The sequence below is a fragment of the Piliocolobus tephrosceles genome, chromosome 1, assembly GCF_002776525.5.
Source record: "Piliocolobus tephrosceles isolate RC106 chromosome 1, ASM277652v3, whole genome shotgun sequence".
Lineage (NCBI taxonomy): Eukaryota > Metazoa > Chordata > Mammalia > Primates > Cercopithecidae > Piliocolobus > Piliocolobus tephrosceles.
In genome coordinates, this window is record NC_045434.1 from 187456742 (window position 1) to 187479103 (window position 22362).

The 22362-nt window shown below is 42.5% G+C and overlaps 1 protein-coding gene across 8 annotated transcripts; it reads left to right on the forward strand.

The window, feature by feature from the left end:
* The first annotated feature begins 464 nt into the window (after positions 1-464).
* SFPQ (splicing factor proline and glutamine rich) lies at positions 465-17846 on the forward strand. Of its 8 annotated transcripts, none has more exons than XM_023232299.3 (13): positions 489-1409; positions 2100-2288; positions 2658-2959; positions 3059-3154; positions 4254-4450; positions 4562-4646; positions 5867-5984; positions 6662-6710; positions 6792-6913; positions 9327-15280; positions 15915-15962; positions 17180-17265; positions 17750-17844. In XM_023232299.3, the coding sequence occupies exons 1-10, from the start codon at positions 579-581 to the stop codon at positions 9462-9464; spliced, it is 2127 nt and encodes a 708-aa protein (XP_023088067.1). In that variant the 5' UTR covers positions 489-578; the 3' UTR covers positions 9465-15280; positions 15915-15962; positions 17180-17265; positions 17750-17844. The 8 variants fall into 8 exon arrangements, with proteins under 8 accessions (XP_023088071.1, XP_023088064.1, XP_023088067.1 ...); XM_023232298.3 differs by having other exon boundaries at positions 9327-12799; XM_023232301.3 differs by having other exon boundaries at positions 9327-12799; positions 17753-17844.
* Positions 17847-22362: the final 4516 nt, after the last annotated feature.

Consider the following 22362-nt stretch of genomic DNA (forward strand, 5'->3'; position numbering starts at 1 on the left):
TTTTTGAAATAGGTAAGATTTTACTTCTCTACTTTCATTGACTTGGCACTAGGTAGGGTAGATAGCAGGCACTAAATTTCTGACTTTGAATCGGAAAACATCTGTTTTTCTGGGCAAGGATAGCAGATTGCTCCTAGGGGAAATCAAGAAAGAAAAGAGACCTCCAACGCTTCTCCCCAGGAGCGGATAGGGACCTGGTTATTTGCTTGAAAGTGAAAATTGCCCTGGCATACCCATTCAAATTTCTCCTAACAAATCATAGTGGTCTACAGTCAACGCCTTCCTCGCTCATTGGCCAACTGGAAACTTCAGTCCCTCCATGCCTCCCGCCTCTCACTCAGGGACCAATAGGAAAGATCAGAGTTTCGCAACTTAGCGTCATCAAGCATAGTAATTGCAATTGGCTATTGGAGCTGTCGGTCGAGGAGTAGGCGGGGCCGTGCCCGCTGGCCTATATAAGAAGAGGACAAAGGCGGCGCGCCGCCTGTGTCATCCGCCATTTTGTGAGAAGCAAGGTGGCCTCCACGTTTCCTGAGCGTCTTCTTCGCTTCTGCCTCGACCGCCCCTTGACCACAGACATGTCTCGGGATCGGTTCCGGAGTCGTGGCGGTGGCGGTGGCGGCTTCCACAGGCGCGGAGGAGGCGGCGGCCGCGGCGGCCTCCACGACTTCCGTTCTCCGCCGCCGGGCATGGGCCTCAATCAGAATCGCGGCCCCATGGGTCCTGGCCCGGGCCAGAGCGGCCCTAAGCCTCCGATCCCGCCACCGCCTCCACACCAACAGCAGCAACAGCCACCACCGCAGCAGCCACCGCCACAGCAGCCGCCACCGCATCAGCCGCCGCCGCATCCACAGCCGCATCAGCAGCAGCAGCAGCCGCCGCCACCGCCGCAGGACTCTTCCAAGCCCGTCGTTGCTCAGGGACCCGGCCCCGCTCCCGGAGTAGGCAGCGCGCCGCCAGCCTCCAGTTCGGCCCCGCCCGCCACTCCGCCGACATCGGGGGCCCCGCCAGGGTCCGGGCCAGGCCCGACGCCGACCCCGCCACCAGCAGTCACCTCGGCTCCTCCTGGGGCGCCGCCACCCACCCCGCCAAGCAGCGGGGTCCCTACCACACCTCCTCAGGCCGGAGGCCCGCCGCCGCCACCCGCGGCAGGCCCGGGCCCGGGTCCAGGGCCTAAGCAGGGCCCAGGTCCGGGCGGTCCCAAAGGCGGCAAAATGCCTGGCGGGCCGAAGCCAGGTGGCGGCCCGGGCCTAAGCACCCCTGGCGGCCACCCCAAGCCGCCGCATCGAGGCGGCGGGGAGCCCCGCGGGGGCCGCCAGCACCACCCGCCCTACCACCAGCAGCACCACCAGGGGCCCCCGCCCGGGGGGCCCGGCGGCCGCAGCGAGGAGAAAATCTCGGACTCGGAGGTGAGTGTCTCTGGGAGCGACGCGTCGGCTCCCCTAAGATGGCGGCGGCCCCCTCTTCGCCCCCGCCTCCGCGCTGGGTTTCCATTTTGTCGGCCGCCGGAAGGGGCGCCTGCGCGCGCCCCCGTGGGGGCGGGGCGGCCTCGCGGGCCCGTCAGTCGGCCGGGGATTGGCCGCCGCCGCGCCTTGCTCTCTGGGCGGGCGGAAGGCTAGGGGAGGTCTCCTTTCGGGAGGAAGTGCCGCAGTGGTCTGCCCGGCGGAAGGTAGCTTGTCCCTGGAACCGGCGTAGTGCAGAGCGTGCGGCATAGTTTTGGAGAGAATCGGGAAGTTCCGTAAAAGCGCAGGCGCATATCGTGTAGGTGACAGTGGCGTTTGGATTTAATGCTGTTTTATTTTAATTTTCATAATACGATTTAGATTTTGTTAGGGACTCTCAACATATGTGGCTGACAGAGTTGCTGATGGACGTCTGCCCTTTGGGGAAGTGTCTGTTCTCGAGCATTCTGGATGACGGGGCTCCTTTTTCGATGTTAAAATAGTTGCTCGTGTTAGAAATCTCACATAGTAAAACCTTAATTGTGACCAAACGGCACAGAAAAGCAACTGATAAGTTTCAGATAAGAAAATAATATCTTGGGGATTTTCACTTGCAGAGGTCTCTGGTGTTTGAAAACTTCTTTCTTTTTTCATTAGGGGTTTAAAGCCAACTTGTCTCTTTTGAGAAGGCCTGGAGAGAAAACTTACACACAGCGATGTCGGTTGTTTGTTGGGAATCTACCTGCTGATATCACGGAGGATGAATTCAAAAGACTATTTGCTAAATATGGAGAACCAGGAGAAGTATTTATCAACAAAGGCAAAGGATTCGGATTTATTAAGCTTGTGAGTGTAATTGTTTGATTGTTTGATTTCACGTAGAATTAGAAGGGGTGGGGTGTGGTTTTTTTTTTTTTGGTCGTCACTACAAACACTGAAGGCTTGGTTTTTAAACTGGGGAGAGTAAATTGGTCTTTTAGATTTTCACCATTCTTACAGGAAAAATACGCCTGCGGTATAATGCATAATTGTTGCTACCCAAGAGAAAAGAGAGGTAGGGTGGGTAAACTAAGTCATGTTAGCGGGTGCTGCCTAAAGATAATGCTCGCACTGAGCTGGAAGAAGAAAAGGAGTAGGAAGTAGGCTTATGATAATTTAAGAGTAGACATCAACCAATTTTGAGGTTATTAACATGAGTGTCTCTGATACTTACAGGAATCTAGAGCTTTGGCTGAAATAGCCAAAGCGGAACTTGATGATACGCCCATGAGAGGTAGACAGCTTCGAGTTCGCTTTGCCACGCATGCTGCTGCCCTTTCTGTTCGTAATCTTTCACCTTACGTTTCCAATGAACTGTTGGAAGAAGCCTTTAGCCAGTTTGGTCCTATTGAAAGGGCTGTTGTAATAGTGGATGATCGTGGAAGATCTACAGGGAAAGGCATTGTTGAATTTGCTTCTAAGCCAGCAGCAAGAAAGGCATTTGAACGATGCAGTGAAGGTGTTTTCTTGCTGACAACGTAAGTTGTCTTGTTTATTGTAATAATTTCTATCGACTTATATGAGATGGTGGCAATAAAACTGAAACAAAGCTAAGATGGAACCATTTTTGTTGTTAGGACTCCTCGTCCAGTCATCGTGGAACCACTTGAACAACTAGATGATGAAGATGGTCTTCCTGAAAAACTTGCCCAGAAGAATCCAATGTATCAAAAGTAAGATTGATGAAACTTTTTGGCAGTTTTTAAGTGTAAAGGAGAAATTTGTTTTAGTAATTTTCCAATTTTGCTTAAAATATGCAAAATTATTTGATGTAGATATGCTTCTTAGTAAAAAATCTCAGGCTGAGAAAGATTTGAAGCTTTTACCCAGATGGCTGTTTGTTTCTGAGGTGGGTACATTCACATGCAATCCTGTTTTGTCTCTACAATGATGGCATAAAGTCGTGTGTGACTGAGAGTCTCTTTTGCCCAGGCCAGAGTGCAGTGGCGTGATCTCACCTCATTACAACCTCTGCCTCCTGGGTTCAAACGATTCTCCTGCCTCAGCCTCCCAAGTAGCTGGGATTACAGGCATGCGCCCCCAGTCCCAGCTCATTTTCTATTTTTAGTAGAGATGGGCTTTCACCATGTTGCTAGGCTGGTTTCGAACTGCTGACCTCAAGTGAGTCGCCCACCTCAGCCTCTCAAAGTACTGGGATACAGGCATGAGGCGCTGTGTCTGGCCAAAGTACTTCCCCACCCAAGCTGGAGTTTCACTGTTGTTGCCCAGGCTGAAGTGGAGTAGCTTCATCTCAGCTCACTGCAACCTCTGCCTCCTGGGTTCAAGTGATTCTCTTGCCTCAGGCCTCCAGAATAGCTGGGATTACAGGTGCCTGCCACTGCTCGGCTAATTTTTTGTATTTTTAGTGGAGATGGGGTTTCATCATGTTGGCCCAATGGGTCTTGAACTCATGACCTCAGGTGATCCACCTGCCTTGGCCTCCCAAAGTGCAGGGATTACAGGGGCGAGCCACCGCGCCTGCCGTGGAGTACATTTTTATGGGTGGAACAAATAAGCCTCAGTAAGGAATTTGGCTAGAGGAAAACAGAATTAGAAAATGAGGAAGGTAGGATTTATCTCCAGTGCCTGTATTCTCTTTTGCTGAGTATTCTGATTATTTTTGCTGTGAAGATATTTTTAGATGAATCAGGATAATTTTTGCTTTTTGTACTCTTTACAAGAAATAGAACAGGAAAAAGACCAGTATGAGGGCAAGTATTTTCTGGTATGCATTCACAAATTGGTTCATGTTTAAATTTTGTGTATTGTTAGGGAGAGAGAAACCCCTCCTCGGTTTGCCCAGCATGGCACATTTGAGTACGAATATTCTCAGCGATGGAAGTCTTTGGATGAAATGGAAAAACAGCAAAGGGAACAAGTTGAAAAAAACATGAAGGATGCAAAAGATAAATTGGAAAGTGAAATGGAAGATGCCTATCATGAACATCAGGCAAATCTTTTGCGCCAAGGTAAAAAGACTTCCACATGAATATTACTGCTACATCACTGCTAAGGTCAATTGTTTTTTAACCCTGTTAGAACCTTGTTAATGAGAATCCAAAATATTTTCCAATGTTCAGATCTGATGAGACGACAGGAAGAATTAAGACGCATGGAAGAACTTCACAATCAAGAAATGCAGAAACGTAAAGAAATGCAGTTGAGGTAAAATTGTGTTTAAGGTTTAAACCTTCATTTCTTTTTTTTTTTTATTTCCTTAGAAGTGTATCACTCTGGCTGGGCACAGTGGCTAATGCCTGTAATCCCAGCACTTCGGGAGGCCGAGACGAGCGGATCACGAGGTCAGGAGATGGAGACCATTCTGACTAACATGGTGAAACCTGGTCTCTACTGAAAATACAAAAAATTAGCTGGGCGTGGTCGCATGTGCCTGTAGTTGGGAGGCTGAGGCAGGAGAATGGCGTGAAGCCGGGAGACGGAGCTTGCAGTGAGCTGAGATTGTGCCACTGCCCTCCAGCCTGGGCGACAGAGCGAGACTCTGTCTCAAAAACAACAGCAAACCTGTATCACTCTGTTGCCCAGGTTGGAGTGCAGTGGTGCAATCTCAGCTCACCACAACCTCTGCTTCCTGGGTTCAAGTGATTCTTTTGCCTCAGCCTCCCGAGTAGCTGGGATTGCAGGCATGTGTCACGACACCTGGCTAATTCTTTTTGTATTAGGGGTTTCGCCACATTGGCCAGGCTGGCCTTGAAATCCTGACCTCAAGTGATTTGCCTGCCTCAAAGTGACCTCAAGTGATTTGCCTGCCTCTGCCTGTGCTAGGATTACAGGCATGAGCCACCATACTTGGCCATTTTTTTCTTCCTTTTTTGAGGTGGGCCCAGGCTGAAGTGCAGTGGCATGGTCATAGCTCATTGTAGTCTCAAACTCCTGAGCTCAAGCAATCCTCCTGAGCAGCTGGGACTTCAGGCACAGGCCACCACCCCCAGCTAATTTTTTTTTTTTCTTTTTTGTGGAGATGGACTCTAGGCTGGTGTCAAACTCGTGGCCTCCTGAAGTACTGAGATTATGAGATCACAGGCATGAACTACCAACCCTGGTCTTAAACCTTGATTTATGCACTAACATTTATATTCTGACATTTAGGAAAAAGATGTACTTAGTTTTTCAGGTCAGGTAAAATACAAAGGTTAAATATGTCAGTGTTGGTTTAACACTTAAAGTGGAATACAGTGTAAGATTTTCCTTAATAAAGCCTACATTCTTTGCCAGAATGTCTTTAGTACTATGCCCCCTAGACTCACTCTAAGCCTTTGTGTTTTTTAGCTCTAACCTAGTTCTTAGGCCAACTGCTAGGTTTCTTCACATTGAATTCTAAAAGATGTGGATAACACTTAAGTTATGTGCTTGATGGGTATTTCTAGGCAAGAGGAAGAACGACGTAGAAGAGAGGAAGAGATGATGATTCGTCAACGTGAGATGGAAGAACAAATGAGGCGCCAAAGAGAGGAAAGTTACAGCCGAATGGGCTACATGGATCCAGTAAGTCAACCTTTACTGCCTTCTAATTGGAGTTGTCTATAGAACTTGCAGGTACCTAGAAGGAAATACAGGAAATTTAAATATAAAATTACAGTGATTTTCTGTTTTTTTCTTTTTTTTTTTTTTAAATCGAGTATAGTATGTTTGATTGTCTTGTATGGGTCAGAGGATTTAATTGAATAGAAAGTTCTTTGTGTTTGGAGACAGAGTTTTGCTCTTGTCACCCAGGCTGGAGTGCAGTGGCTTGATCTTGGCTCACTGCAACCTCCACTTCCTGGGTTCAAGTGATTCTCCTGCCTCAGCCTCCTGAGTAGCTGGGATTCCAAGTGCCTGCCACTACGCTCGGCTAATTTTTTTATTTTTAGTAGAGATGGCGTTTTGCCATGTTGGCCAGGCTGGTCTCGAACTCCTGACCTCAGATGATCTGCCTTGGCCTCCCAAAGTGCTGGGATTACAGGCATGAGCCACCGCTTCCGGCCTTGAATAGGAAGTTTTATAGGTCTTTGGATAATTGAGTCTAACTTAGTTTTCAGAATATTGATTTCAAAAATAATTCAGATGATGAACTTTTGAACTTTACTGTGTTTTTTATTTAAGTCTTGAAAATTTTTCAGTTCTTAAGAATGCTTGGTGTGGGTGTAGTACTGGTATATTTAAAGGAATTTTTTTTCTTGCAGAGGGAAAGAGACATGAGAATGGGTGGCGGAGGAGCAATGAACATGGGAGGTAAGTATGAAATTTAAATTTAACAATATAAGTAGAGAGTGGTGTTCTGGTGGAGTTGTAACCACTATTTTTGTTTTCTAGATCCCTATGGATCAGGAGGCCAGAAATTTCCACCTCTAGGTGGTGGTGGTGGCATAGGTTATGAAGCTAATCCTGGCGTTCCACCAGCAACCATGAGTGGTTCCATGATGGGAAGTGACATGGTAATGTATCCTGTGGGACGTAGTACCAAGGAAAATCTCATTTTCACAACTTAGGTGTGTTTTTTTTTTTTTTTTTTTTTTAAGTAGGTGACTGGACCTCTTAGTTTCCCCTACCAATTTCGTACATAAATATGTAATATTGAGGAATACTTTGGCAACATAGAAGAACTCGGTGTGTGGTAACCTAAACAGGTTGCCAACAAGGAGTCAATGCTGTTAGTAGTATGTGGAATTACCTTTGGCAATAAGTAGATTTAGGTGCTTTTGAACTGTAGTGCATGGCAAATCCAAATTGTAGATGCTAGATAATGTATCTGATTATTCTACATCCAAGTGAGAATAATCAAATGGCAAACTGTCATTCTTTAAGCTGGTATTTGCCATAAGTAGGAATCAGACTTGTAGTTTGAAGCTTTAGGCATATTTTAGTGATGTGTAGGACTCTGACCTATATTTGGTGTGGCTTCTACCCTGTGAAAAGGGAATTGAGTGTTTTGACTCGTCGTTTCCCATCTGTTGGGCCTGTCTGTAGGTATACCTTCTAAAATCAACTGACATCTCCATTTTGCTACAGAGTAGCAAAAATCAACAATAATTTTTAAGCATACTAACGGTGTGCATTTGATCTGAACCTTCTTGATGCTATCATGTTTCAGCTGTAAATACAGCCTGTCAGATGCTTAGAACAATCAGTTGAACTGGTACGAGTGGCTGCGTTAGGGCTTTACAAATCGCTAGGACTGAATTTTGGTGGGTTTAGAGAGTGCATTTTTATAGCTGAATTGAATGTGATGAATTCACTACAGGCTTTTGGCAAAGTAGGGGAGCTGCAGTGTGTAGCTCATAAGATTCATTTTAGAAATAGAAACATAAGGATTTAGTATGGGGCTTCACCTGTTTATAATCTACCTAAGACTTTTTGGGAATTAAAGTTAGAATTATAAATGGCTGGTTGGGTAAAATGTAATATTATGGGCTTTCTTCAGATTTTTCAGAGTATGTGGGTAACATTTTGGTTTAATAATCTTTCTAAAGACCGATGGTTAGGTAATGTGTAAAATCTAATTTGACCTTATGTTCTCACAATTAAAGGTTTATATTCTAGGTAACAGGTAGCTGATAGCGCCTGGGTTCTCAGCTGTTGTAATTAACATAATTATGAAAGCCCCAAATTTTTCTTTTTTTAGCTCTTAGAGGTAGAATACAGAATAATGAGCCAAAAACCCTGTAATTTGTAAGATTTTGTACAAAATCTTATAAAAAAGATTATGGTTTAGTCATTTTGAGTAGCTCTATAGTATTTTGTTTAAAAGAAGTTGAAATTGTGTATAGGAACAGTTAAATCCTGCTGCCATTTTAGTTTTTTATTTGGAGTAATACTCATAGTAACTAGTCTGTTATAAATGAAATGAGAAAAACAGTGTAGGCTGCTGTGTTTGCATACCTGAGGGGTCTGCTGTTGAGGCACATATGTTTCTATTGAAAACTTCTGTCTCTAGAATTACCTAAAACTAGATGGGAATAATGAAGTCACTCACTGCTTTATTGCAGTTACTTTAGCTTGGTGTTTCACTGTTTGGGAAGTATCTAAAACATGGAATTACAGCAAAGTGTCTGCACTTTTCAAAGACCTAAGGGAAAAGATGGACTGATGAAGGTGGGTGGGGTTTGTTCATTCAGTTTGCAACAACATAGGATAGTGTTGAGAATGAAATTGTCTCTGGTTATATAGTGATGGCTCTGAAGGTAGCATGCCTGTGAGAATTTGGCAACACAAGTTTTTTGATCAAGTTATTGTGCCGGTTAAGTGACTAAATCTGTTAGTCTTTTATGCTTTTTCTTTTTGTAGTCTGGTAGCATTTTATTAAAACTTTCAACCTTTTAAGTTTTCTGCAATTTAGCAGATGTGTCTTAAGATCTTGAAAAGCACAAGGTTTCTTAAGCAGCACATGCCACTAACTGGTGAGTAGGTCTTTGTCACTTACATTGAGTGAATTGAATCTCTGGTTGGGCTTGTTAGGCTTACTTGGAAATTAAATTTCCTGTTCAGATGTTGAAAGTGAGAGTTTGCAAGCTTTTCATTGGGTTAATCTGATGTGAAATTTCTTAGAACTCATTTTGGAATGGATTTTCACATCTGCACTAATTCTTAAATTTTTTAGCACTACAGGGAAGATCTGTTCTTTGAAACAGGTGTATGAGAATGGCTCAAGTGGGAACATACCACAAGGCATGTATTATCGTAAACTAATTTTCAAATTACCCTTTTTTCCTTTCTATGTTCCCGGTACCTGTGGATCGACTCATTGGTGATTGTATCGACGAACGTTGACTACGGAACCTTCTAAAATATTTACTTAACACACATGGACATCAACTACTTATAATGAACTGTTAATTACTGTTCCAATAGCGTACTGAGCGCTTTGGGCAGGGAGGTGCGGGGCCTGTGGGTGGACAGGGTCCTAGAGGAATGGGGCCTGGAACTCCAGCAGGATATGGTAGAGGGAGAGAAGAGTACGAAGGCCCAAACAAAAAACCCCGGTTTTAGATGTGATATTTAGGCTTTCATTCCAGTTTGTTTTGTCTTTTGTTTAGATACCAATCTTTTAAATTCTTGCATTTTAGTAAGAAAGCTACCTTTTTATGGATGTTAGCAGTTTATTGACCTAATATTTGTAAATGGTCTGTTTGGGCAGGTAAAATGATGTAATGCAGTGTTTGGAACAGGAGAATTTTTTTTCCTTTTTTTTCCTTTTTTTTTTTTTCCTTTTTTACTGTATAATGTCCCTCAAGTTATGGCAGTGTACCTTGTGCCACTGAATTTCCAAAGTGTACCAATTTTTTTTTTTTACTGTGCTTCAAATAAATAGAAAAATAGTTATAATATTGATCTTCAACTTTGCCATTCATGCTTCTATGCACATTAGGCTAGGTATTCCACATTGAAAGCATGAGAGTGTCTAGGCCTTTGAATGGCGTATGCCATTTCTGGGAAGTTTATCTGGAGGCTAAGTATTGCTTTCTACAAATAACTGCCCCCTTTGTTTTAAAAAGAAGAAATGCATATTGAAGTAGTTTCATGATTTGTTTGGCATATAGGAAGCACGCTGGTGCTAAGTATTTTTTAAATGGTTATGTAAGCAAAGCTGAACTGTAAATCTTCATTCAGGAATATGTATTAAGATTGTGGAATGGGTGTAAGACAATTGGTAGGAGGTGAAAGTGGGTTTGATTAAATGGATCTTTTATGGCCCTATGATCTATCCTTTACTTGAAAGCTTTTGAAAAGTGGAAAGATCATTTTGTTGCATTTCCCCATTTCTTGTTTTTAAAAGACCAACAAATTTCAAGCCCAATAAATGGCTTGTATTGAACTTTCACATTTGAATTAAAGATTGTTAAACATGAAGCCTTTTCATGTATTCAAGTGATTTATAAAGATGGGGTGTAGTCTAAAAAATTAAACTTGAAAATAAGGTTTAGTAACTGGGCTGGGCGCGGTGGCTCACGCCTGTCATCCCAGCACTTTGGGAGGCCGAGGCGAGTGGATCATCTGAGGTCAGGAGTTAAAGACCAGCCTGGCCAACATGGTGAATCTCTGTCTCTACTAAAAATACAAAAAATTAGCTGGGCGTGGTGGCAGGCGCCTGTAATCCCAGCTACTTGGGAGGCTGAGCCAGGAGAATTGCTTGAACCTGGGAGGTGGAGGTTGCAATGAGCCGAGACTGTGCCACTGCACTCCAGCCTGGGCAACAGAGTGAGACTCTGTCTCAAAAAAAAAGGTTCAGTAACTGAAGTAGGTTTAGTTATGTATACATTTGTACTCTGTAACTTTTACATCTCCTTGTGCTACTTCTGTTGGGCAAAATCTATAGGACTATAAAAGTCTATTGGTTCTCTTCTAAGAGCTAGTGGTGACTGTTAACAAGTAGGGTTGCAGATAATCATTCTTACTGTAAATTTGTTAACTTGTTTTTACTTAGTTTCCTTTTGATGTAGCACTAAATCTGGAGAAAGTTGCTCATGCTACACAGTACAAATATCCCTTCCTACCACCTTAAAGGCTTGGAATGTTTCCATGGTGTTGTCAGTTAATTGTCAACTTCATTGAACCCCCTTCCGTTAGAACAAGAGACTTTGACTATTAAAGTAGATGGTTTATTGTTGCCTGTTAGTATAATGGGAGCCTGATTTCCCAGTGTAAATACGTTAGAGGAACAACTTCCTAACAGTAGGTAAAGTAATTGAATGGTTTGGCTTTGTTCTTAGTTATGTTCCATTCAAATCTGTACATTATAGAACTCTTACTATGGAATGTGTCTTCCTCCTTTTCACCTCTGTTCTTGGTGCTAATTGGCCAAAGAAAAATTCTAAGTCAAACCTTTATTAACATGCTGAAGTTTAGTATTGTGTCTGTGTACAAAAGAAGACCTATTGTTGGAACAATCCGAGCACTTTCTGCATAGGAAACAGGATAATGCTGAAACACTAGTGTATAAAAGCATCTCACTAAATTCTGGTTGTATGACTGACAGGTACATGGTGTGCTAAGGGAGAGAATCTCATTAGAAAATAATGCTCATTATTTCATTCACCAGCACACTTGGAAATATGAGTAGTTTTACCATGGTTATATCAATGAGAAAGTTTTGTCCCAAAACAGATCATTAATGGGTGATACATAAGAGATTTTCTGTATGGAAACAAGGGTCTTGATTAGAAAGGAATCCATTACAGTTTGGTTGAATTATATAGTTAGGGACTCTATTAAGACAAGGAAATAAGGGGTGTTCATGGGACACCCACAGAGGGTGAACTTTTTGAATGTGTGGGTGGGGGCTGGTCGGGAAATGGGAAAATCTGCCTATAAAATTAATGTTTCAGTTTATTTTTCAGATTACATGCCTTTCTTTATAAGGGATGCTGGCACAGACCCCCTAAAATAAGCTTTTGGTAGTACTGTACCTTTGAAGAGTGGTGAAGGATGCTAATGGATAATCTCCTGAAAGTTGTGGCTTTTGATACCCTTACTGTGGACTGTAGAGTTGCTAAACGTTGTTTAGCAAATAATGTTGCTTAGTTTCAAATGACATTTGACTTTAATCACTGAAATGATTAAACTGGGTACAACAGCAATGTACCCAGGGTTGTAAGCTTACTCAAATAGACTTTCAATAAGTCTTCAATGTATATATGATAGTTTTTAGCCTAATGTGAATTTAAATAATCTTAATAAGTAGTTTATCTGAAACTTGGGGTGGGAAAGGGGGGGGTAGCAGTTTTGAAGTATTTTAGCCATTTTTCTCATTTAAAGAAACCACTTGTCCCCATTTCCTCTTCTCCACTGTCTCATAATTTTAAGAGGAACACTGGCTGTGTTTTATACTACTTCCCCCAATCTTTACAAAGTACATACTCTTAAGATCCCAGTGTATTTAGTAGGTATTTTATAAGCATAGCCCATTGGCTCGTGTTAGTGAAACCATAATCCTCTTTGCTTAGAACATTTATTAAACTCCTTAGAAGTACTACAAACCCCACCACTCTTTATAGATGTATTGTACGACTAATATAAACAGTTAAAAAATGGGGAAATTGTAATGTTACGCCTGTGCAATTTTTAAGTGGCATATTATGGCAGATTAAAATTTAGATACTTGGCTTTTCTTGGGCAAGCCACTAAGTTGTGGCAGAATGTCTTCTGGTGTTCTTGGACTGCAATTATGCACTATTAAAGTAGTGGCCTGCTACATAACTGCATTTAGCCAGCATTTCTGCAGTGCGTAACTGTGAGGAACGTAGTACCGCAAATGGCAATGGACATTAGGACCCGGATGTAGTATTCCTGCTTGCTCCAAGATTCTCATTGCCGACTGCATACAGGTAGGTAACAAGCAATATAATCTAACTTGGTGACTTGCTATGTACTTTTATTCCGTGGGCATTCTGGCATCACACTTCTGACAATGAAATTACAGTGCAGCACCTAACACTTGTATGGTAAAGCTAGCTTACATCAAAACTGTGTGGGTGTGGGGTTAGAGCTGTAATTTGTTAGGCAGAATTCAGTGCTGTTGCAGTTCTCAGATAAAAAGTGCAAACTTGATTCTTTGGTATATCTGACTCAGTTGTGTGGTTTCCTTTAGTTGCATTGTAACTGAAGATAACATGGAACACATCAGTGGTGTGGGGGAGAGGGAACTAAACTCTACTTGGGAACTAGGGTGCTTTTAGCACCTTGACATGGGCCGTATAGCATGTGATAATTAGTCTTTATTGTAGCAAACTGACCTGCCCATAGATCGGCAATATCAGTAATTTCAGTATGCAATCTTGGTAATTCTACGAGTTGAGATGAACTGAAAGTACAGGTTTTTTTGTAATGCGATTTAAAATTTTTAGAAACATGGGCTTCATGAAAACACCATTGTTACTAACTTGGGCTTAGATGGGAATCTAATGTGAATAGTTCAAGTTATGGGACTTGTCTAAATATGTCTATACTCTAAACCTGGGGGAAGGTGGTGTGGAACATTGACTACAGTCGAATACATTTTGGGAATCATTCCCAATCATAAGACATCGTCGTTTCTGTAGGATGACTGCATATGTTCAGAGTAGCTTTTTGAATTTGGTTCCCTTAGCTTGAGGGATGTGATGTTATAGTCCAAAATGTTTACAAGAAAACCTAAGTCTTCAAAAGCACTTCTTCTGTTGCTTAGGACTTTGCATCAACTGTTGTTCCAGACCTCACTTCAACTTTTTGGTCTCTGAACTGGTTTTTAGCTAGCATGCATGAGAGACAGCTTTCATGTATAATGTTTCTGCTCTGTAACTGGAAAGCGGTTTACTTTGCATAAATGCTGATGAAACCTTCATGACTATGATAATTTTCTTCTGTGTATCAAGAAAAAGAGCTTACTCGTTGGCAAGCAATTCACAAGGTGGGGACAGACTTGTACTTTAACATGTAGTCCATTCAAGCAAACAACTTTGGACTCTACTGATAGATGAAAGAGCAAATGATGACTAGTTTAGCTTCTGCATATCAATAATATAATGCAGATCAAGTATAATGCTCAATATTAGTGACATGAGTATCACTAAATTACATAGAACCCTGATGGGGGTTTCCTGTGTCGTAATCCATTAAATCGGTGGCCACTGCTTGCTGCCGTGGTTTAGTGATTGGGTGTTAGAAATAAAAACTCAGGCCTGTTTCTTACCAGTCAGTAACAATTTTTAGAGAATGTACTTGGTATAATATATGGACTTCAGGAACTTCATTGGGGTGGGGGGTTAATTTTGCCTTATCCTGTTCACTTTAAGATGATTAGGCTTTTGCACTTTAGAATGAGAAACTTGTGACGTTAGTGTGTTCTTACTAGCTTTAATTTGTATCTAGGAATGAATTGTGAATTTTAGTGCAGTGGGTTTTTTACGAAAACTCAGTCAAAAAGCTGGGAATTAAGTGGGTTTCAGTAATAATGCTATACCGAGGTGCTTGCATTGTATTTCATAATCTTGTTACAAACCAAAATTATTTTTAATGAGAGCAGTCTTGGGTTCAGAGGTGTGATGCCAGAATGTATTTTCGTACTGTTAGGCCCTTGGAACAGATACCGGTGCTTTCTGAAAGATGAAAGAAATGCAATGGGTGCTCTTCATGCAAGGTTGCAGACCTACCAAGAATGCATAATAGTCTCACTTTTCCCCAATAAAGAGATGCGTGTGACTAGTTTTGGACTTTAACCTTAATGGGGGTTGCATGTCTCCTATTGTTAATCATTGTCAGCTGCAGTGACATGATCCACAGTCCTGCATTTACTGCCTTTCCCTTAATGATTTTGGACAGGTTTTAGAGAGCCAGGATGTTGGTCTGGGCCTTTATTTGGTTTTGGCTTTAGCTGATAATGTTTTAGTGATGTCAGCTAGTGCAGTTCTCAAATGGCTGCCTATTAGGGAAATAATTCAGAGGATTTGACTGCTCCTAATCATCTGTCATTGCTGCTAGATAATGATTGGCAATTTTTAAGACTCAACTGGAAATCTCAACAGTTGCTGGTAAACCATTAAACCATAAAAGCGTTGCTTTTCAACACCAGTGCTGAAAAAAAGATTGATTTTTTTTTTTTTTTTTTTTTGAGAGTGAAAAGGGCTTGGACGTAGGATAGGATAATGTGGAGAATGGGGGGAAGAATGCAAAACGATATAGTATCCCTTATGGACGGTACATGTGCAACAGGGAACTCTTATTTCATATACCCTTTGCAGTAATCATTCAGGGAGGAAGAAAAACCTGGAACTTGAATGAAGGCTGATCTTTGTTTTGTGCACTGTGGCCCTGCCAGGCATATAGTGAAGGTGAATGAATGTCTTCTTCCTCAGAAAATAATTGGTTCCTTGCTGTCCCAGTAAGGCATAGCTTTTCCGGCCCTAACTTTAAAACTCAGTGAGGACTTAGACGGGAAAGAATGAGGTAAATACAAAGGATTGCAGGACAACAACTGCAGCGTTGTGTACTGTGGGAAGGGGAGTTGGGCATTCTTGGAGGACTCCTGCTGAAGGTGGTCAGCCCGCCTGACAATGGAAGACATACTTGAATGGGGAGCAGGGTATGTGCTTTCATATGAAAAAAGAGCTGATGTTAAAACTCATTTGGTGAGGTCAACGTTGTCACATACCTTCACATAAGGGATAGTATATTTTGGGTTGCAGTCAAACTTGTGCTCAGACTGGTGAAAATAAGGGTTAGGCTTTCACATTTTAAAGAAAATGCAGTTTTCATTCTAATTCAGGTGTCTACTTATTTTATGTAAGAATAATTTTAGATTTCCCCCCCCATGAAGTTTCTTCCTATTTTTTTTTAATGCTGTAACTTACCCCCAATCTTTATCTCTGGAATTTTACTCTTTAAATTTTGAAGTTGACTAGCATTTTCAGACCTTTATTTTTATACCCTTGTCTTTTATATTAACTTTTTCTCATTATTCTTTAGGTAAGAATGATTGATGTTGGCTGATATTGGAGTGCTCGTTCACATGAAGTAAGTTTCCTTAGAAATCTTAACCCCTAGAGGCTTTTGAGTTTGATTTAAATAATTTCATTTAGATATGTGGGGTGAAATTTTGGTATTTGAGATGTTTACCTTTTCTAAGGTAATATCTCTGTGTTTTTGTTTGAAAATAGGGATGTGAGAAAGCAAGTGAGAGGCATTATACAAATGTCAAACAATAAATTCAAAAAAGGTGGATGGTTATGTAACATAGAAAAGAAAGCTTGACTTAGGCCGGGCGCGGTGGCTCAAGCCTGTAATCCCAGCACTTTGGGAGGCCGAGACGGGCGGATCACGAGGTCAGGAGATCGAGACCATCCTGGCTAACACAGTGAAACCCCGTCTCTACTAAAAACTACAAAAAACTAGCCAGGCGAGGTGGCGGCACCTGTAGTCCCAGCTACTGGGGAGGCTGAGGCAGGAGAATGGCGTGAACCTGGGAGGCGGAGCTTACAGTGAGCTGAGATCCGGTCACAGCACTCCAGCCTGGGTGACAGAGCGAGACTCCGTCTCAAAAAAAAAAAAAGAAAAGAAAGCTTGACTTAAGGGGAAAGGCCATATTCTCGATACTCAATTCAATTTTAGACTCCATCTAAAATTCCCGTGATTCTTTTTTTACTTACACTCTAAAGATGTAAAGAAAATGTAGGAGGGCCGGGCGTGGTGGCTCAAGCCTGTAATCCCAGCACTTTGGGAGGCCGAGACGGGCGGATCACGAGGTCAGGAGATCGGGACCATCCTGGCCAACACGGTGAAACCCCGTCTCTACTAAAAAACACAAAAAAGTAGCCGGGCGAGGTGGCGGGCACCTGTAGTCCCAGTTACTTGGGAGGCTGAGGCAGGAGAATGGCGTAAACCCAGGAGATGGAGCTTGCAGTGAGCCGAGATCCGGCCACTGCACTCCAGCCTGGGCGACAGAGCAAGACTCCGTCTCAAAAAAAAAAAAAAAAAAAGGAAAATGTAGGAGAAGGTCAGGCATGATGGCTTTACACCTATATTCCTAGCACTTTGGGAGGCAGAAGCAGGAGGATTGCTTGAGCCCAGCCTGGGCAAAATAGTGAGACTGTGTCTCTACAGAAAAAAAAAAAAAATAGCCAGGTGTGGTGGTGTGTGCCTGTGGTCCCAGCTCCCTTGGAGGCTGAGGTGGGAGGATTGCTTGATCCTGGGAGGTTGAGGCTGCAGTGAGCAAATTACATTTTTTGTTATAGGTGGATAGATACTTCTCAAGACATCACACAGCGTGAGCCAATCAAGGAGGGAAGCCACAAGCAGTTAAGACTGACAACGTTTGTAGGTAAGTTGAATGATTCTTAGACTGTTAAACTGTCTTCAGAAAGAAAGGCACTTGGGTGGAACAAAAATACTACTAATGTGGGAACTTTTTTTTTTTTGAAACGGAGTTTCGCTCTTGTTGCCCAGGCTGAAGTGCAGTGGTGCGATCTTGGCTCACTGCAACCTCCACCTCCTGGGATCAAGCGATTCTCCTGCCTCAGCTTCCCGAGTAGCTGGGACTACAGGCGCCTACCACCACGCCCAGCTAATTTTTAGTAGAGATGGTGTTTCACCGTGTTAGCCAGGATGGTCTCTCGATCTCCTGACCTCATGATCCACCCTCCTTGGCCTCCCAAAGTGCTGGGATTACAGGCATGAGCCACTGCGCCTGGCCAATTAATAAGATTTCTTTGTCATTAGTTCACTTGACAGTTATATAATGTTATGTTTGAGAATTTGGTAACTCTGATTCTTGTATCCTTGGAGTAATCATACCCTTTAATTAGCAGGATCAGGTGAGCTGTGTCCAGAAAACCAACAAGAAGGAGTGGAAGGAGGAATGAACGTTTCATTCTCATTAATAAAGACATTATCCTAATTATCCTACGGTTTTGTTTTTGTTTTTTTAGTACTCATTTATTTTCTATAATTTTCCCGACTTCAATCGTATTCAAAGTGACTTTTTTTTTAAAAAGTCTGTATTACAGACACAGAACCAGATTAAGTATAATTCAGGATCCTATTGTGACTTGGCAGTGCTGCTCTCAGTCTCAATTACTGATCAATTTTTATGGTCCTTTTTAGATATTTGCCTTCACTCTGTAATTTTTATTTCTAAAATTAGCATGTTATAATTTAGCAATTGCTACCTACATACTTCTCCTTGATTGGATTTCAGACATAGCATTTTGTATTTCCAACTTCTGTATGTGCAAACTATCAGATGATGGTTATGAGATAGTCACACATCGCTTCACAAACAGAGTCAACAATATAGTCGTATCCCCTTATCTGCAACCGTGGTTAACCACAATCTCAGAGTTATTAATTTTTAAATTGTGTGCTTTTCTGAGAGGCATCCTATCCTTCCCACCTTGGATGGGATACTGGGAATGTTGGATGCAGCATATTCATGCTGTATATGCTATTTGCCATCCAAGAAAAAAAAGGCCATGTAGGCTAGGCCAGGCTTTGGTACAATTTGTGGTTTTGGGTATCCACTGTAGGGGGGTCTTGGAATGTATCTCCTCGCAGACAAGGGAGGACTCTACTGTGTTTTGGTTGACCTGGGTAATAATGAAGGGCTGTCAATTTCTCGAAGTCAAAATTTGATAATGGAGTGTGATCTGGGTAATTTTTGAGAATATCTAAATGTAAGGAAAAATCTGGAATTGACTATAAAAGCTGCTTAGTAAAAATTGTAGACAAAGTATCTATCCCCTTCACTCTTGGAGACCTTATATTAAAACTTGCCAAGCTGTTAGTGCCGTACACTAATTTTTATTTATTTATTTGGTTTTTTTTTTTTTTTGGAGACGGAGTCTCACTCTTGCCCAGACGAGTACGGTGGCACTATCTCAAATGGTTCAGTGCAACCTCTACCTCTCGCGTTCAAGCAATTCTACTTCAGCCTCCTGAGTAGCTGGGATTACAGGTGTGCACCATCACACCCAGCTAAGTTTTGTATTTTTAGTAGAGACAAGGTTTCACCATGTTGGCCAGGCTGGTTTCAAGCTCCTGACCTCAGGGGATCTGCCCAACTCGTCTCCCAAAAGTGCTGGGATTACAGGTGTGAGCCACTGCGCTCAGCCTCACACAAAACATTCCAGTTTTACAGTATGTTCTGCCAAAGCAAGTGCTCACTAAAGCATTTGTTCAGGACCAGAACGAGATCTGAGGCTCATGCTTAAAGGTATTTGTATTGCTGTGTTTACCTGTGGACTTTAATTTGGGGCCTCATTACTAGTATTGCAGAATTTTCAGACAATTATTTTGCTTCAGTTGAGCAAAAAAATTCAGGTTTGCTTGAGATTTGAAATAGCCACAAAGGAAGAGTTAAGGTACAGCATCCACTCATCCCATGAAATTTGTCTTGCAGAGCTGTGTACAGTTACTCCCAGGAATGAGACCAAGATCTGGTCAATTTTTTTCATGCTTTGTGTTTTTTAAATAACCAGGTCAGCTTGCACCCAAATCAAGAATCTTCTTGGAGTCATTGGGCTTAATTCTGGTTGTTTTTTTGAGACCAGGTGGCTCTGTCGCCTAGGCTGGAGTGCAGTGGTGCAACGTGGGCTCTCTGCAAGCTCTGCCTCCTGGGTTCACGCCATTCTGCCTCAGCCTCTCGAGTAGCTGGGACTACAGGTGCCTGCCACCACGCCCAGCTAATTTATTGTATTTTTAGTAGAGATGGGGTTTCACCGTGTTAGCCAGGATGGTCTCGATCTCCTGACCTTGTGATCCGCCTGCCTCGGCCTCCCAAAGTGGTGGGATTACAGGCGTGAGCCACCGCGCCCGGCAGCACAATTCTGTTAATACTTAGTTTTCCCACTTGTGGATCTGAAGCCTTGTGGATCTCAAGGCAAAAACAATATGAAGTATATTATAGTGGTTAGGGGTATGTGAGATCATACTACCAGAACTAATACATTATTTCTGCAATTTGCCTAGCTGCATTCTGTCATAAATTTGTTCAGTTGTAGTTTGCTCATCAGCAAAACACCTTTTTCACAGGGTCATTGAGAGAAAATGGTGCAAAAACATTTAGCAGTGCCTAAAGGTGCAAAAGGAGCACGTGGTATTTTCAAGTCTACCAGTGACGAAGGTTCACAGGCCAAAAGGATATTTCCCTTAGTATACCATGTAATTAGAAGAGCCTGATTAGCAGTTTTTTGATAGCATGGGAGAAAATTTAACTTTCCGATCATGTAGTCCATAGGGAACAATTAGAGCCTAAGTACTGAACGGCATGGAAGTCCCAGGAGAGGCCATTCATTTGTTGCAAGTGTACTTAACCTCAAATGGTAAGTAGAATTAAGTCCAAGAATTGCTGCCTAGCAGGGTTGTTGATTAGTTGGTATGTTAAGTACTTGGCAGTACCTCACTCAGGTGTTCCAGAACAATAGTCTTTAAAGTTGGAGAAGCCTAGAACTTAAAACATGGCAAAGCCCACATTTTAACAAAATGGCACATAATGTTTTGTATCTAAAACAGGTTTAGTTCTAAACGGACTTGAAGAAGCACAGCACTATTGAAATAACTAAAAGAATGAGAGGAAAAGAAATTGTGGAAAGAACATACATAATTGGGGAAATATTCCATAACAACATTGTTAACGTGGTAATACTTCACAAACTAGGCTACAGATTTCAGCGTAATCCTAGCTGATTTCTTGAAATTGATAAACTGATTGTAAAAATCACATAGAATTTTAACAGAGCCAGAATAGCCAAAACAATCTTGGAAACAAATCTTGAACAAAGTCGAATTCACATTTCTGATTTAAAAACTTAACTACGAAGCAATGGTAATCAAGGCTGTTGTATTAGCACAAGCATAGACTTAGAGTAATAGAATTGAGAGTCCAGAAATAAACGCTTACACATATGGTCAGCTGATTTTCAACAAGGGTACCAAAATCGTCCGATGGAGAAATAATGGTCTTTTCAACAAGTGCTGGGAAACAAGGTAGCCACATGTAAAATAATAAAGTTAGGCCCCACCTCACACCATATACAAAAATTGAAAAATTGACTGAAACCCTAAATATGAGAACAAAACCCATACATATTTGCAAATCATGCAGCTGATAAGGGACTTGTATGTAGAATATATAAAGAATACTTAGGACTGGCTGGGCATGGTGGCTCATGCCTATAATCCCAGCACTTTGGGAGGCTCAGGCAGGAGGATCACTTGAGGCCAGGAATTCAAAGCCATCCTGCACAACATGGCAAGACCCTGACTCTACAAAAAAAATTTAAAAATAAGGTGCATGTGATGACACCTACCTGTGGTGCCAGCTATTCAGGAGGCTGAGGTGGGAGGATCACTTGAGCCCAAAAGGCTGAGGCTGAGGCTACAGTGAACTGTAATAGCACCACTGCACTCCAGCCTGGTGACAGAGCAAGACCCTGTCTCAAAAAAACGAAAAAAATAAGACTATTTAATAAAACATACTTAAGACATAGGCACTGATGCCTGTAATCCCTGCACTTGGGGAGGCCAAGGCAGGCAGATCACTTGAGGCCAGGAGTTTGAGACAATCCTGACCAACATAATGAAACTCTTGACTCTACTAAAAATACAAAAAATTAGCCAGGTGTGGTGGCTGGTACCTGTAATCCCAGCTACTTGGGAGGCTGAGGCAGGAGAATTGGTTAAACCCAGGAGGCGGAGGTTGTAGTGCACTCCAGCCTGGGTGATGGAGTGAGACTCCATCTCAAAAAGAAAAAGGCAAAGAAGGTGAATAGATAGTTCTCAAGGAAGATTAGTAAGTGGCTAATAAGCACATGAAAAGATGCTAGACATTATTAGTCATTAGGGAAATCCGGTCAAAACCACTTTACACTCACTAGAAAGGCTAGAATCAAGACTAGGCATGATGGCTCATGCTTGTAAAACCAGCACTTTGAGAGGCCAAGGTGGGTGGGTCACTTGAGGTCAGGAGTTCCAAGACTAGCCTGGCCAACATGGCGAAACTCCAACTCTGCTGAAAATACAAAATTAGCCAGGTGTGGTGCATGCCTGTAATTCCAGCTACCTGGGAGGCTGGGGCAGGAGAATCATTTGAACCTGGGAGGTGGAGTTTGTAGTGAGCCGAGATCGTGCCACTGCACTCCAGCCTGGGTGATAGCGTGAGACTCTGTCTTGGGCCGGGGGAGCAGGGGGCAGAAACGGAAACCCTCATATACCACTAGTGGAAATGTAAACTGGTGCAGCCATGTTGGAAAGCAGTCTTACAATTCAGCAAATAAACATAGAGTCACCATGTGACTCAGCAATTCCAATGCCCAAGAGAAATGAAAACATACTTGCTTAATAACTTGTATGTAGATGTTTATAACAGCATGAATAGCCAAAAGGGCCAGGCTTGGTGGCTCACATCGGTAATCCCAGCACT